At 47.3% G+C, this 18,040-nt stretch overlaps 1 protein-coding gene across 1 annotated transcript in view; it reads right to left on the bottom strand.

The window, feature by feature from the left end:
- Positions 1–17,692, bottom strand: part of LOC126088478 (uncharacterized) — a 441,574-nt gene extending 423,882 nt beyond the window's left edge. The window contains exon 1 of the mRNA XM_049906619.1: positions 17,198–17,692. Within this exon, the coding sequence (XP_049762576.1) occupies positions 17,198–17,692 (495 nt within the window). The remainder of the gene's footprint in view (positions 1–17,197) is intronic.
- Positions 17,693–18,040: the final 348 nt, after the last annotated feature.

The following is an 18,040-nucleotide window of genomic DNA, read 5'->3' as shown; positions in this document are numbered from 1 at the left end:
TCGAGGTTTTTCTTTTGTAAACTGCTTTTCGATCTAATTTATTTTAATTATCAAAATTATTGTGGAGTTACACTCTTTGTGTAAACCAAGTTGACCACGTGAAGCGTGTGGTGTAAACATCAAAGTAGCCCTCAGCTATTCTTTTCGGGAAGATTTCACAGGGAGTTAGTATGAATTTAGTATACCAGTGTGTGGTAATTACGTGCCAGACAGGATTGCGCTACGAACGTAACTTCTTTGGGTGAAAATTGAATCGGTTGGTTGTGGTTAATTTCCTCTTGCATATGTTTCAACGTTCTTCGTGTATTATTTTATGAATGCAGTGTTGTATGCAGTCTCCCAATCTTGGCTCCATATTTGATGTGTTCTGTAAGATTACAAACTCACATTTTCACAATCCTAAATAAGGCACCAGTTTAGTTATGAATCAAGTTTAATATGCTGAAATTTCAATGATCTATATTAAAATAAATTTCCAAATATAAACTGATTTATTTCTTTTTATTTAAATTCCCTTTTTTATATATGTATATCACCGGTTGTCGTATGACTATTAAAAGATTATAATTAAAGTTAGTCTGGTTGGGAATTTGGTAAGCTAGACTGGATACCTGGTGAAACAGTTGCTCAGTAATGCAAGGTTAACTTTTGCAGACAGCTCACAGCTTTTAACCCGCTTTTTTTTGTCTATCAGCACCGCTTTCAGAATAAATTAATATAACAGCATTACAAATATTAATAGTAACGTCAGAGTTATTGCAGATTATGCGGTTATCTCTAATAATGTACTGTCTGAACAAAGCTACAGAAATATTCATATAGATCTTCATGAGATTCGTAACCGGCCCAAAGATTACGTTGTGGCCTCCACGAGATGCAGTACTAATGACTCACATTCGGAATCATTCAGCTCATATAAATACTGTACTTCGAACAAAGAGTTTGTAGGGATATGAAATGGAAAGATCACGTAGGCTTAGTTATAGGTAAAACAGCCAGTAGACTTAGTTTCACTGGCTGCTTACTGGGAAAGCAATGAGTCTACAAAGGAGAGTGCTTACAAAACACAATTGAAACCCATTCTAGAATATTGCTCTGGTGTGTGACGTGCCCCAAAAGTTGTTCTGTACGAGGTGCATTCTAGTTCTAAGGCCTCCGATTTTTTTTCTAATTAACTACTCACCCGAAATCGATGAAACTGGCGTTACTTCTCGACGTAATCGCCCTGTAGACGTACACATTTTTCACAACGCTCACGCCATGATTCCATGGCAGCGGTGAAGTCTTCTTTAGGAGTCTGTTTGGACCACTGGAAAATCGCTGAGGCAATAGCAGCACGGCTGGTGAATGTGCGGCCACGGAGAGTGTCTTTCATTGTTGGAAAAAGCCAAAAGTCACTAGGAGCCAGGTCAGGTGAGTAGGAAGCATGAGGAATCACTTCAAAGTTGTTATCACGAAGAAACTGTTGCGTAACGTTAGCTCGATGTGCGGGTGCGTTGTCTTGGTGAAACAGCACACTCGCAGCCCTTCCCGGACGTTTTTGTTGCACTGCGGGAAGGAATTTGTTCTTCAAAACATTTTCGTAGGATGCACCTGTGGCCGTAGTGCCCTTTGGAACGCAATGGGTAAGGATTACGCCCTCGCTGTCCCAGAACATGGACACCATTTTTCAGCACTGGCGGTTACCCGAAATTTTTTTGGTGGCGGTGAATCTGTGTGCTTCCATTGAGCTGACTGGCGCTTTGTTTCTGGATTGAAAAATGGCATCCACGTCTCATCCATTGTCACAACCGACGAAAAGAAAGTCCGATTCATGCTGTCGTTGCGCGTCAACATTGCTTGGCAACATGCCACACGGGCAGCCGTGTGGTCGTCCGTCAGCATTTGTGGCACCCACCTGGATGAAACTTTTCGCATTTTCAGGTCGTCATGCAGGATTGTGTGCACAGAACCCACAGAAATGCCAACTCTGGAGGCGATCTGTTCAACAGTCATTCGGCGATCCCCCAAAACAATTCTCTCCACTTTCTCGATCATGTCGCCAGACCGGCTTGTGCGAGCCCGAGGTTGTTTCGGTTTGTTGTCACACGATGTTCTGCCTTCATTAAACTGTCGCATCCACGAACGCACTTTCGACACATCCATAACTCCATCACCACATGTCTCCTTCAACTGTCGATGAATTTCAATTGGTTTCACACCACGCAAATTCAGAAAACGAGTGATTGCACGCTGTTCAAGTAAGGAAAACGTCGCCATTTTAAGTATTTAAAAGAGTTCTCATTCTCGCCGCTGGCGGTAAAATTCCATCTGCCGTACAGTGCTGCCATCTCTGGGACGTATTGACAATGAACGCGACCTAATTTTAAAACAATGCGCATGTTTCTATCTCTTTCCAGTCCGGAGAAAAAAAATCGGAGGCCTTAGAACTTGAATGCACTTCGTATTTTCCCGACTTTGTGCGTCTCTGGTGGAGTCTGTGATGGTACAGATTTTGCTTGCCAGAGAGTCACTTGTCGTGTGACCGTGGACCGCTGGGCGGAGCGTGCGGCTCAGCGAAGTTTGGGGTCCGCAGCGGCACGAAGAAGGTGGTGGGCCGGGGCGGTGCCTGCAACAGACCCGTGATGGCGTCGGAGGACTTGTCTCGACGTGGAATGTCTCGTTGGGGTTGAGTGCCGTTTGGTGGTAGCACTGTACTGGTGTTCGTAGAAGTGTTCACAGTGAGCGGTGTCTATACTTTTGGATACTTTATTCGTTATTCGGAAGATATTGTCGGTCAGAGCAAAGCTGGAAGGTCCTTACAGCTTTCACTACTCTGTCGCTGCACCCTGATTGCATTTATTGAAGAGTACTTGTTCACTCCATGCGAAGCTGAGTGGCTCTACTACTCAATACCTAGTGATCGGCTTATTTTTTCTTTTAAAGCTGTAAGGATTTTCACTGAGTCACGTTTTATCATGCCAGTGTAATGGTGGGTATAATGTATCGCCAAGAAGTGCACGCAGGACTGATGTGTGAAATGTAACATGACTGCAAGCTTATGGGACTGTAAACCCGCCGAGGTAGCCGTGGATGAACGCTAATGGTGCAGTTCAATCTTTCGAGTAAGTAATCACCAGTTCGGGTCTTCTTATTTGGTTTTCATCTGAAGGCGCTCTGCGCCTAAGCTTCTTTTGGAATTGTGGTGCTTGCGTACAGTACTTGAGTAACTCTTAAGTTGTGCCTCGAGTGAAATTCGTGTGCACAAAACTTGTGAGTAGGGGTTCATCTGTAACTGGTATCGTGTATTTGTTAAGTTGTTTTGCTAAATTGATTTCATCTGTAGATTATTTTGAAATTTAAATTCATGTAGTTACCTAATTTGAACTGAGACTTTTAACTGGTGTCATTGCAACTGTCATGAGCTTAAATTTGCCATCATTTGCCATCAATATTGGATGATAGTTAATATTTAATCAAGGATATTGTAATGGTTATCCTAAAAAAAGGGGGGATGGGTAACATGTGTTTTTGTAAATGTTGAATAGGAATTTTTTGTTAATAAATCTATTTTAAAAACATGTCTCAATTAATGTTAGTCTGGCACCTTACCACTGCCTACAGCTCCTACCAAATTATGTGGGACCCACACCAAATAGGACAGTCAGGGGATATTGAAAGTATTCACAGAAGGGCAGCACAAGTGGTTGCTGGTTTGTTTGACCCATGTGTGACCGTCACGGAAACGCTGAAAAGCTTGAACTGACAGACGCTCGAAGAATGGCGCCAACTAGCCCACGAAAGCCTACGTACGAAGTTTCCCTACGTACAAAGTTTCAAGGTAGTTATTACTCGAGGAATCTAGAAATATGCTCTGCTACCGTAGCGTCCGTTCCGATTACAGGAATCACGGCACGAGCAGATATTCGAGCAGTCGATCTTCTCGCGATTCGTACATAATTCTGTCGGGAAGAGGCTGTAACGTGTGGTACAATGAGAAGTTTTCTCTGCCGTGGACTTCGCAGTGGTTTGCAGAACATAGATGTACACTCCTGGAAATTGAAATAAGAACACCGTGAATTCATTGTCCCAGGAAGGGGAAACTTTATTGACACATTCCTGGGGTCAGATACATCACATGATCACACTGACAGAGCCACAGGCACATAGACGCAGGCAACAGAGCATGCACAATGTCGGCACTAGTACAGTGTATATCCACCTTTCGCAGCAATGCAGGCTGCTATTCTCCCATGGAGACGATCGTAGAGATGCTGGATGTAGTCCTGTGGAACGGCTTGCCATGCCATTTCCACCTGGCGCCTCAGTTGGACCAGCGTTCGTGCTGGACGTGCAGACCGCGTGAGACGACGCTTCATCCAGTCCCAAACATGCTCAATGGGGGACAGATCCGGAGATCTTGCTGGCCAGGGTAGTTGACTTACACCTTCTAGAGCACGTTGGGTGGCACGGGATACATGCGGACGTGCATTGTCCTGTTGGAACAGCAAGTTCCCTTGCCGGTCTAGGAATGGTAGAACGATGGGTTCGATGACGGTTTGGATGTACCGTGCACTATTCAGTGTCCCCTCGACGATCACCAGTGGTGTACGGCCAGTGTAGGAGATCGCTCCCCACACCATGATGCCGGGTGTTGGCCCTGTGTGCCTCGGTCGTATGCAGTCCTGATTGTGGCGCTCACCTGCACGGCGCCAAACACGCATACGACCATCATTGGCACCAAGGCAGAAGCGACTCTCATCGCTGAAGACGACACGTCTCCATTCGTCCCTCCATTCACGCCTGTCGCGTCACCACTGGAGGCGGGCTGCACGATATTGGGGCGTGAGCGGAAGACGGCCTAACGGTGTGCGGGACCGTAGCCCAGCTTCATGGAGACGGTTGCGAATGGTGCTCGCCGATACCCCAGGAGCAACAGTGTCCCTAATTTGCTGGGAAGTGGCGGTGCGGTCCCCTACGGCACTGCGTAGGATCCTACGGTCTTGGCGTGCATCTGTGCGTCGCTGCGGTCCGGTCCCAGGTCGACGGGCACGTGCACCTTCCGCCGACCACTGGCGACAACATCGATGTACTGTGGAGACCTCACGCCCCACGTGTTGAGCAATTCGGCGGTACGCCCACCCGGCCTCCCGCATGCCCACTATACGCCCTCGCTGAAAGTCCGTCAACTGCACATACGGTTCACGTCCACGCTGTCGCGGCATGCTACCAGTGTTAAAGACTGCGATGGAGCTCCGTATGCCACGGCAAACTGGCTGACACTGACGGCGGCGGTGCACAAATGCTGCGCAGCTAGCGCCAATTGAGGGCCAACACCGCGGTTCCTGGGGTGTCCGCTGTGCCGTGCGTGTGATCATTGCTTGTACAGCCCTCTCGCAGTGTCCGGAGCAAGTATGGTGGGTCTGACACACCGGTGTCAATGTGTTCTTTTTTCCATTTCCAGGAGTGTATATTAGATACGCCAATCGGTCACATGGTGGCTGTACCTCCAAGTCGCTTGCTTGTCATACGTCTTGTTACCGTCTGTATCACAAATTCCCTACTTTCGTACCAGAGACAATTTCGTTAACAATTATAATTCGCTCTCAAGCTATTACGTTATTTCCTTCTCCCAGCAGATTTGCTGCGGCCTTTACAGAACGGACGTCCCATTCTGAGAGTAAATCTTTTATTCTTATACACGAACAAATAAAGGAAAGAAAGACGGCACCGGTGGACCTAGCAGTTACTGAACTGCACGTAGAGCTAGACCCACCGTAGTGAGGATTAAGGAAGAACGTCGCACAAACGCGAACCGGTTGCTCTCGTCCTCGCTTTTACAAGTGTGCTGGACCGCTGCGTGTCGGCCGCCGCCACGGAAGTCCATCTCGTGCGCGGGCAGCGCACCGCTCGTCACTGCCTGCAGTTGAGCAACGCGCTATTTCTGATCTCACACCGCCGCCCTGCAGTTCAATCACCGGCTGCAGGAGCTAAGGTGCGGCCCCTCTGCTAGAGAGAAAGTGCACAATCAATTGCAAGTGATTTATCCCGATACGTGCACGTGTTATTAAGTTAGTAATAAGCTCAGCTGTTAAAAATTCAAGTAGATGACAAACCCACTCCAGTGTGATCTTGTTCCTTTTCTTTAACTGATGTTTGAGATAAGAGAAAGGCCTGTATGGGCATCAAAGGCCGTGAGAGCAAGCTAGTACTACAAATGAAGAGTGGAAAGAAAATTTAGTAGGACTTTATAAAGGGAAGAAGTTTGATGACAATGTTGTGGAATGAGAAGAGGAAGAATCCACTACTGTGTGAAGTATTTGACAGAGGACTGAAATTCGCAACCTGGAATAGACGTCGTTCTTTCGAAATTATGAAGATCCATAGGAAAAACAACTACGAGAAAACTACAGGTTGAATCTTGCAGAGAAGATAACAGCAACCAGCCAAGTTTTATAAAGCTATTTATTTATTTAAATAGTATAGTTTCCGCTTTCGAACCAACAGGTTCATCATCGAACGGCTTGTTTCCGTTAAGATATATTTTTGTTGTACTTTGCATTAGTTTTCAATTATTATTCTCCCATACGGCGAAAAGGTTCTTGGGGTGGTGGTGCCCTGCAACCAAAAGATAACTGAGAAACTGTCTATTTAACTGTAACTACATCTTATAACGATTTCAAGCGATGTAAACAAATTATTTCTGTGAACATATTTTAATTACTTTCGCCGAAAATTCTGCGCCATTAAGTTGCAATGCTGACTGGTTATGTTTATGCAGTAGCAAAGACTATACGAAGCACTATTTGCATATATATGTACTCACGTAATGTAAAGCACTACCCACAACCACTAAAAACTCTTGTGACATGGGATTGATGATGATGATGTTTGGTTTGTGGAGCGCTCAACTGCGTGGTTATCAGCGCCCGTACAATTTCCCAGCCTTTGCTCAGTCCAATTTCGCCACTTTCCTGGGTGATGATGAAATGATGAGGACAACACAAACACCCAGTCATCTCGAGGCAGGTGAAAATCCCTGACCCCGCCGGGAATCGAACCCGGGACCCCGTGCTCGGGAAGCGAGAACGCTACCGCGAGACCACGAGCGGCGGACGAATGTGACATGGGATTGTATGCAAAGACGGCGATATCACAACCATGACAACGCCAAAGAATTTCTCTCTCAGTAATATTTCGATATAGACATTGATGTGACAGCAAACTAAATGATAGCGATGCACGCACATAAATAAATATTACAACAGTGGACATTATATTAAAATTTGATAGGTAGTTGAAGGTACTGTATTACTAAGCAAACTGTTATATTTTATGCACTATTCCATGTTGGGTTAGCGTCTGCGTATCGTTATTGTCAAACAGAGTAGTGTTTATTTTAAATTATTGTAGAAAGCAGGTGAATGAAGTGTTGGAAGAAGGTTGCCTTGGCTAACTCGATATGTTTATTGAGGAGGTTTTCTGTGGATTTTCTTTTATGTACATGTATTTTCATCTCTTCAGCCAAATTCATAAAGCTACCTTCCTCGCATGATGCAGTATTTCGATGTGGTCTTCAATGCTTTTTATTCCACGATTGTTGATAGATGTGTACATTTCAAATGTAGATATCGACGTGTACATACGTCCATCCACGTGGCCAAACGTTTTGGCGTCTGTGAGCGCTGCTTTTCGTTATGTGCGTACATATATATCAAAAAAGTGCTTCGTATAGTCTTCGCTACTGCATGAGCACAAGCAACCAGTAATGGTGCGGAATATATAAAACATTTTCAGAGAAATAGTTCGTATCCATCGTTTGAAATCATTATGAGACACAATTACAGTTGAGTAGACAGTTTCTCACATCATATTTTTGTTGTAGGGCACCACCACCCCATAGAATTTTCACCATATGAGGGAACAAAAAGTGATACGTAATGTAAACTGCAACAAAAATGTATCTTAACGCGAACAAACCATGTGTTGATAGACCTGTCGATTCGAAACCGGTAACGACGCCATTTATGTGAATAAACAGTATTATAAAAAGTGGCTAATTTCTGTTATCTTCTCTGCAACAGTCAACCTGTATTTTGTTCACAGCCATGGGCTCAAAATGTCAGTTTTCGATAAAACAGCAATGAAAAAACTGTTTCACTTTGTGGCCTTGACATACGAGACAAATGTAATAGGCTCGGAGTTCACCGGAAATACAATAATGCCGATACTAAAGAAGACAGGTGGTGACAGGTATATTACCATCAGTTTAGTAAGTCACAGTTACAGCTTACAGACGAACAATGGAAGGGTTGGCAGTCACAGTTACAGCTTACAGACGAACAATGGAAGGGTTGGCAGAAGCTGACCTGGGTGAATATTGTTAGGTTTGCATAGATATGTAGGAAAACGTGAGACGAAACTGACTCTTTGGCTTATGTTAGACGATAGGCGAAGAAAGACAAATTCAGAAAAGGAATTTATAGATTTAGACCTCCCACGAACCACGAACCTTGCCGAGATGACGATAGATATAAAGTATCTCAGGTGCAACCACAATGGAGTGATGGCCGTGGAGAGAGCAGACTAACTTGTAGTTCTGGAGCAGAGGCATCAGACTTTCCAGTAGTTCCAGCAGCAACAGTCTAGATGACTGACTGATCTACCCTTGTAACATTAGCCAACGTGGCATTCCTGCTTTGGTACTGTGAACGGTTGAAAGCAAGGGAAGACTACAGCTATTATTTCTCCCGGGGGCATTCAGCTCAGTGGATTAATGATGATGGCATCCACTTGGGTTAAATATTTCGGAGATAAAATAGTTCCCCTTTCGGATCTCAGGAAGTGGGCTACCCAGGAGGATATTGTCATCAGGAGAAATAGAACGGGCACTCTATGAATCGGAGCGTGGAATGCTAAATCTCTTAAGTGTGTAGCTAGGACAGAGAAATTAAAAAAGGAAATAGAATTAATTTAGGAATAGGAATAGTTAGCGAAGAGCGACAGTAGGAAGAACAGGGTTTACAGTCGGGTGACAACCGAGTTAAAAATACACATTCAAGTGGGAATAATGCGATAACGCAGGAGTGGGTGTGATAAGTAAACTGAAACAGTCATCAGTCCGAAGATTGTTTTGAACACTACAGTGTTGAGCTAGGCATGTCCTCCTTGGGGGTGGTATGACATTGCCTACCTGATATTCTGGTGAAAAAAGCACTTGTATCAAGCCGCGTCAGACAGCTCTTGCTTCTTTAATGAAGGCGACAGTGCTCGCTATTGACGAGGAACCCCTTGAGGGCGTGGTCGCAAAAGGCCGATGACGTTTACGGCATTAGAGGCCCCATATATTGTCTATATTGTCTGCCACGCAACCACAGTATTAGCTGCTAATGGCAACAGGGGGCGGGACTGGAAGTATCCAATGGTGAGCACAGCAGGAGGCTACAGAGCGTAGCTGAATTGTTTAGTCGATGAGTAACTCACAACAGTGCTAGTTGTGTTGATACAAAGCACAGCAATGGCAACGATAAACAAGCAAGCATCACCTTATATGAGGGTTGTCCAGAAAGTAAGTTCGGTCGCAAAATGGACACCACAGTGAAAACCCGATGAAGCTTTGCACATATGTGTTGGGTAGTGTCTCTAGTACGACTGTCGATCGCATCGAGACGCTCTTTTCAGTTGTGAGCGCACTGTGAGCGAGTAAACGTGCCTAGAACAACGATGTCTCCCGCCAAGTAGGAGGGCCTGTTGAGAGACTTCGCCTTAACGAATGCAGCCCACTTAACACAACAGCCAAGCACTTCCTTCTTCATGGCAAGTCACAGCCGAACTCTGCAGGGGGAGTGAAGACAATCATGCAGCCTTTTCGATGGGAAGTGTTCGATCACCCGCAACACAGCCCTAATTGTCGCATTCTGAGTTCAATATGGTTCAAATGGCTCTGAGCACTATGGGACTCAACATCTTAGGTCATAAGTCCCCTAGAACTTAGAACTACTTAAACCTAACTAACCTAAGGACATCACACACACCCATGCCCGAGGCAGGATTCGAACCTGCGACCGTAGCAGTTCCGCGGTTCCGGACTGCAGCGCCAGAACCGCTAGACCCGCATTCTGAGTATCGTCTCTGTTCACATGAAACAATGGATACGAAGACAACAGTTGGGCGCAGGCTATGCGCTATAGACCAGCGTAGAGAATTACTGGAAAGCTCAGGCGATGGTGTTGGTAATTTGGTATATCGCTCTGGCAAATATCTAAGTTGGAGCGGTGACTATGTAGAGAAGTATCTGGAAACTGTAGCTAACACTTGCAAGTAAAATGTTTCTGATTTTCATTGTGGTTTCCATTTAGCAACCGATCGGAACTTACTTTCTGGACAACCCTCGTACCTACAATGACAGTTGCCGAAGTTGACGTTTCGTCAGAAGGAAACCCAAAGAATTTCGCAGAGTGAGCAAGAAGTGGCAGATGAAGTATTAGCGCTCGACTGGGAATGTGGTGCCGTATACGCTCTACTGTGCAGACAATGTACACGAGGAGTGCAATGATGACGATGCGTGCTTAACAAGCGGAAGTGATACCGAAACAGGTGTCGAGTCGTGTAGTTCATCATCCTTGTAGGACAGGGAGCCACAAATCCCGTCTGCAGCGAACTTAGTAAGGACAGTAGTTTTCCAAGGAGCGGGTATTAAAGATACAGGGTTATTACAAATGACTGAAGCGATTTCACAGCTCTACAATAACTTTATTATTTGAGATATTTTCACAATGCTTTGCACACACATACAAAAACTCAAAAAGTTTTTTTAGGCATTCACAAATGTTCGATATGTGCCCCTTTAGTGATTCGGCAGACATCAAGCCGATAATCAAGTTCCTCCCACACTCGGCGCAGCATGTCCCCATCAATGAGTTGGAAAGCATCGTTGATGCGAGCTCGCAGTTCTGGCACGTTTCTTGGTAGAGGAGGTTTAAACATTGAATCTTTCACATAACCCCACAGAAAGAAATCGCCTGGGGTTTAAGTCGGGAGAGCGTGGAGGCCATGACATGAATTGCTGATTATGATCTCCACCACGACCGATCCATCGGTTTTCCAATCTCCTGTTTAAGAAATGCCGAACATGATGGAAGTGCGGTGGGGCACCATCCTGTTGAAAGATGAAGTCGGCGCTGTGGGTCTCCATTTCTGGCATGAGCCAGTTTTCCGCGGGCTACGCGTGAAACTTGCCCGCACGCGTTCAACCGTTTCTTCGTTCACTGCAGGCCGACCCGTTGATTTCCGCTTACAGAGGCATCCAGAAGGTTTAAACTGCGCATACCATCGCCGAATGGAGTTAACAGTTGGTGGATCTTTGTTGAACTTCGTCCTGAAGTGTCGTTGCACTGTTATGACTGACTGATGTGAGTGCATTTCAAGCACGACGTACGCTTTCTCGGCTCCTGTCGCCATTTTGTCTCACTGCGCTCTCGAGCGCTCTGACGGCAGAAACCTGAAGTGCGGCTTCAGCCGAACAAAACTTTATGAGTTTTTCTACGTATCTTTAGTGTGTCGTGACCATATGTCCATGAATGGAGCTACAGTGAATGTATGAAATCGCTTCAATCATTTGTAATAGCCCTGTAATTCTGTACATGGGAGATAATCCGCAGCACAGTACAAAACAATATGACCGTGTGGTGCGTAAGAAAAATTACCGATATTCAAGGGACGACAAGGCGCACTTGGTACAAAAACTAATGTTTATGCGTTTTAAGGATGCTCTATACAATTTACAGGAAGCGCATGATAGGGACCTACTATGTATGCACATCAAATTGCACACGACGTAGATTACAGTGCTTTCAAGGGAAGCAGTAGATGGTTATGTAACTGCAGACAGTGCTACTGTATTGGAAACGTAAAATAAAGAAATTTCAAACAAAGCGTTTACTTGACGATGCACAGGAAACTGCGGAATCGTCCCGAAAATGTGTAGATGAGATAAACAAACTTACCCCACCGTTCAGTAGTTTTTTAAAATTTGTGGTAAGTTCCTATGGGATCAAACTGCTGAGGTCATCGGTCCCTATGCTTACACACTACTTGGTCTAACTTACGCTAAGGACAACACACACACACACCCTTTCCCGAGGGAGGACTGAACCTCCGACAGGGGGAGCCTCGCGAACCGTGACAAGGCGCCCGAGACCGCGCGGCAACCGCGCGCTGCCGGTTCACTAATTAATTTGTTTTCAACTCCAACCAGTCGGGATTTGAAGAGGAAATGCATGTAAAGGAACCCTGGAAATTGGAGGAACCGTTAGTCATATCAAGTTAAGCTAACCTCAATCCCGTAAAGCATTCGTATACAGTTACGCCGACTGTTACTCGGGTTGGTGGATTGGCTGGAAAGTTATTTATTGTGCTGCGAGGAGTTGAAGGTGCCCTGCCATCTCGTGTGCTTGATCTCGCAAGGGCAGCAGGGAATATTTACGTCACAGAAAGCGAGAGTGGGAAAATGTGCGTAAGAGAATTACGACTGTTGTATGAGGATGCTTTTGGCGAATAGCTGGTCAAAATAACTTGATTTTGCGTCCTCGGAGTCTTTCGCAACGGAATGTCCGAATAAAATCTTCTCGGGTTTGACGCCTAGTCAATTCGAATAAAATTCTCGAGATTTCGATGGTTAGCTTCGCCATCGTCGTCAGGAGTAAAACTGCTGACTGCCAGGGCTGGTTTTTTTTTCTTTATTGTGAATTCATTCCCCTGCCCCATATGGGCGGGGGAGGGCTGTCAGCAGCACAATCCGCCGCTCTTCAGCCGAGTGACATGACAACTAAAACAAGAATAAAATAATACATACATAAGGAGATAAAAAAGGGGAACATAAAACAGAGTAAGGGGAGAAAATGGAGGTAAAAATACACTGACACGTAGACGTTCATAGGGGACAGTTAAAAAAGTCACCAGAAAGTTAAAAAACACAGTTGGCGATACTTAAAACACAGAGAAGACACTGGATGCGCATGCACAGGTTAAAAGTTGGCCACAGTATTAAAAACACTCCGAAACAACACATTTAAGACCCACTTGGAGCACACACGACGAAGAATAAAACTACCAGGTGGGACCTGCCGAGGGAAAGGTCAGAGAGGATGGAAAAGGAGGGGAGAGCATGGGGCAGCTGGGGAAGCGGCGGGATGAAGAGAGGAGGGGCAACCGTGGGTTCACGAAGAGGCAGGAGACACGTGGGGTGGGAGAGGAAAAGGGAAGACAGGGCAGGAGGGAGCGCAGAGACACTGAAAGAAGGCACAAGAGATGGAGGGGGAGTAGGAGGGGAAATCCGCTCAGAAGGAGGGAGGGGGGGGGAAAGGGAGCCCTGAGGAGGAGGCAGGAAGAGGGGGTTAGAGTTGGTAGCAAGGGTAGATGTCAGGGCGAAGCTCATCATCCGGGAGGGGTAGACGGTGGAAGTTGTGTTGGGAAAGGAGATGGAGGGTGTGGAGATGGAGAGAGGGAGGGACACAACGGTAAAGGCGCGGCAACTGGTTTGGAGTGGAGAGGAAGGGAGACACGAGGGGGTGAGGGGGATCAAGGCGGCGGACAATATATAGTGTGCGGATGTGTTCAAGGAAAAGGAGAAGGTGGGGGAAGGGGATGAGGTCATAGAGGATGCGTGTGGGGGACGGAAGGCGGATGCGGAAGGCGAGGCGGAGTGCATGGCGTTCGAGGATTTGGAGGGCTTTATAGAACCGGGAAGGGGCGGAAATCCAAGCGATGCTGGCATAACAAAGGATGGGGCGGATCATGGATTTGTAGGTGTGAAGGATGGTGGAAGGATGCAGACCCCACGTCCGGCCGGACAGGAGTTTCAGGAGGCGGAGGTGGTTGTGAGCTTTGTTTTGGATGGTAAGGAGATGGGGAGTCCAGGTGAGGTGGCGGTCGAGTGGGAGGCCAAGGTATTTCAGGGTAGGAGTGAGGTGGATAGGATGGCCATAAATGGTGAGGTAGAAATCATGGAGGCGGAAGGAGCGGGTGGTGCGGCCTATGATGATCGCCTGGGTCTTGGAGGGATTAACACGGAGGAACCACTGGTTGCACCAAGCGGTGAATTGGTCAAGGTGGGTTTGGAGGGTACGTTGGGACCGTTGAAGGGTAGGATAAAGGGCTAGGAAGGCGGTGTCATCAGCGAACTGGAGAAGATGAACAGGAGGGGGACCGGGGCTGGCACGATTTCTCGCTTATATATCTACGATTACGGCCGAAACGACGCGTGCGCGGAAGGTGAGTTGGGCAGCTCATAGCAGCTCCGGCTCGCCGTGGCACCGAGGCCCACGAGGAAGACAGGCCACGAAGGTGCGCCCGACTCGCTCGCTCCTCAACTACGCTCATGCACCTGTTGTCTCCTAATTGCGTGTTTACGTACAAATGAGAATTGCATCTCCTACTGGAGTCCGGAGCCTTATTCTTTATTATTCCTTCATCAATCGAAAGTCCACATGCCTACAAATAATTTGTTACGGCCGTATTGGGTACAATTGGTTGGATGAGGCACTACATCTTGTATGAAATGAGGACTGTTAAGCAGTAGAGACTAAGTTCTATAAACGAGCTGTTACACCATTTAAGCAGAGCATAGATCTTAAATTGCATTTACTGTAAAGTTGTGTATTTTGTTGTAGCATTAGTAATCAGTAAGATTCTAAAAAAGCAGATTTTAGTAGAAAATGCAGTTCTCCTTAGTACGTAAACACCCAGTTACCGGTTAACACTATTAGAAATGCATTTCGACTGCTGAGCTGAGCGAGCGAGCTAGCTCAGGCCTATCCTCGTGACGTACGCGCCGCGGCCTGTCTTTCTTGTGCGCCTCGCCGGGTACCGAGTGACGTCAGGTAGATGGTCACACTTTCTGCCATAGAACCAGCACCCAGCATTATGCTACTACCAGTAATGATGTAACTTCCCGGATTCTCCCGAAATCATCTGAAGATGAACCTGAAAGGGTTCGAAAACCGGTTAATGTAATAAAGCATTATTAATGAAAAAGTGACTGGTTGCAGTTGTTTATAATTTATTTACATCATTTTAGCGTTCAATATTTTCCGTTGCGCACATGCATTTTACACCCGCCTGGAGTAGCATCTTGGAAAACGTCTGCGAGTTTACAACATGGTGTTGACAATGACCACTTCTGGCGCTAATAATGCTGCAAGATGTTTTCCCAGTCCGTAGATGGGTTTCTGCCTGATTCCTGGTCTGTGTATAAAAATCAGACGCTTGTAGTACAAACCATTCCTCCTGAAAAGTGTGCGACACTACAGTTCATACCGCCTGGAACCACTGGACAACTTCAGCCTCTGTATGATCGTTTTTTCCGTGCCTATAAAACATATTGTCGCACTATCTGCAGCTATGCCTTAAAGGATAGCCAGTTTCACGATAAATTCCACGACAGGCTGTTTCGCGTTCGGCTGCATGTCATCACATTCCATTAGTTTTCGTCGTCCCGTGTCTAACAATACCACCACTTGCAAAGTAGGTTATAAATCAGATTAATAATGTTGCTCACGCAACATACACTCCTGGAAATTGAAATAAGAACACCGTGAATTCATTGTCCCAGGAAGGGGAAACTTTATTGACACATTCCTGGGGTCAGATACATCACATGATCACACTGGCAGAACCACAGGCACATAGACACAGGCAACAGAGCATGCACAATGTCGGCACTAGTACAGTGTATATCCACCTTTCGCAGCAATGCAGGCTGCTATTCTCCCATGGAGACGATCGTAGAGATGCTGGATGTAGTCCTGTGGAATGGCTTGCCATGCCATTTCCACCTGGCGCCTCAGTTGGACCAGCGTTCGTGTTGGACGTGCAGACCGCGTGAGACGACGCTTCATCCAGTCCCAAACATGCTCAATGGGGGACAGATCCGGAGATCTTGCTGGCCAGGGTAGTTGACTTACACCTTCTAGAGCACGTTGGGTGGCACGGGATACATGCGGACGTGCATTGTCCTGTTGGAACAGCAAGTTCCCTTGCCGGTCTAGGAATGGTAGAACGATGGGTTCGATGACGGTTTGGATGTACCGTGCACTATTCAGTGTCCCCTCGACGATCACCAGTGGTGTACGGCCAGTGTAGGAGATCGCTCCCCACACCATGATGCCGGGTGTTGGCCCTGTGTGCCTCGGTCGTATGCAGTCCTGATTGTGGCGCTCACCTGCACGGCGCCAAACACGCATACGACCATCATTGGCACCAAGGCAGAAGCGACTCTCATCGCTGAAGACGACACGTCTCCATTCGTCCCTCCATTCACGCCTGTCGCGACACCACTGGAGGCGGGCTGCACGATGTTGGGGCGTGAGCGGAAGACGGCCTAACGGTGTGCGGGACCGTAGCCCAGCTTCATGGAGACGGTTGCGAATGGGCCTCGCAGATACCCCAGGAGCAACAGTGTCCCTAATTTGCTGGGAAGTGGCGGTGCGGTCCCCTACGGCACTGCGTAGGATCCTACGGTCTTGGCGTGCATCCGTGCGTCGCTGCGGTCCGGTCCCAGGTCGACGGGCACGTGCACCTTCCGCCGACCACTGGCGACAACATCGATGTACTGTGGAGACCTCACGCCCCACGTGTTGAGCAATTCGGCGGTACGTCCACCCGGCCTCCCGCATGCCCACTATACGCCCTCGCTCAAAGTCCGTCAAGTGCACATACGGTTCACGTCCACGCTGTCGCGGCATGCTACCAGAGTTAAAGACTGCGATGGAGCTCCGTATGCCACGGCAAACTGGCTGACACTGACGGCGGCGGTGCACAAATGCTGCGCAGCTAGCGCCATTCGACGGCCAATACCGCGGTTCCTGGTGTGTCCGCTGTGCCGTGCGTGTGATCATTGCTTGTACAGCCCTCTCGCAGTGTCCGGAGCAAGTATGGTGGGTCTGACACACCGGTGTCAATGTGTTCTTTTTTCCATTTGCAGGAGTGTAGTAGCACTGGTACACTTGTAACGCTGCAGGTAGCATGTAGTTCTTTAGATTAAGTAGCTTAGAACCCCATAGCGGTAAGACTAGAGTAAAACTAATAGAAGTACCTGTAGTGTAGAATAAAAAAGCTGCATTTAACTGAATCATTATTAAGACCCACTAATGTAGTTAGGTAGTGGGTTATATGAATAATGTAATGTAATGAATTGAATAAAGATTAAAAAAAAAAATACTGAGCTTGCGAGGTGGCAGTCGAGGGATGCCTCGCGAGTAAAGACGCCGGCGAAGCGTCTTTGCTGGGAGGGAGCGTCCAGTTTATTCCGGCGCCTGGGACGCAGGCCCGTAATTTCCGCGGTGTCGGAGGCGGCTGCTCGCCGGCGCGAGAGCGGCGCGGCGACACGGTCGACTAACCGCAGCCTCGAGTAACGAGGTCGTGGTCGTGGTCGTGATCCGGAGTCGTGGAATGCCGCGGGCCGCGGCCGGCCGGCGAAACGAAAATGCCGATCGGGCAGATGCGGGCGATACCGGCCGCAGCCGTGGAGCCGGCGCCGCCCATAACAATAACGATAAAACCTGGGCGGCGGCCGGGCCGGCTCGGCTCGGCGCTGTCGAGATGGGGCGGCTGATGGCCGGATCACGCCGACGCCGCGCCGCGCTGCCGCTTTACCAGAACCAGAAAACGATCGGGGCGATACGCGGCACATTTGTTGCAGCACGTTCCTCGTCATCTGACACTCGTTTCCTCTCTTCTTGTGCTTTCTTGGCAAGAGGTAGCGTTCGTGGAGCACTTGTACGATATAAGCCTAATCAGCCTCTTCTGGAAGGATCGGACATTCCATAAGTGTTGGTAGTACGTCATGTTATGAGGAGCAAACAGCTTTTGACATACGCCTATTTTATACGAAAAATGTCAGTCCGATTTTCGTAAACAACATTCCAAGACTACCGATCTTATTAAGTTAACTGATAACGTGAAATATACTACCGGAAAAAAGCAGTACGCCCGTTTAGAGGTTTCCAATTCACTCAAGATTTATTATTGCAGCAATGCATATGGATTGCTGAAATGATTACAT

Source organism: Schistocerca cancellata, chromosome 6 (genome assembly GCF_023864275.1).
Source record: "Schistocerca cancellata isolate TAMUIC-IGC-003103 chromosome 6, iqSchCanc2.1, whole genome shotgun sequence".
NCBI classification, from domain to species: domain Eukaryota; kingdom Metazoa; phylum Arthropoda; class Insecta; order Orthoptera; family Acrididae; genus Schistocerca; species Schistocerca cancellata.
This window is presented reverse-complemented; position numbering and strand designations above follow the sequence as displayed.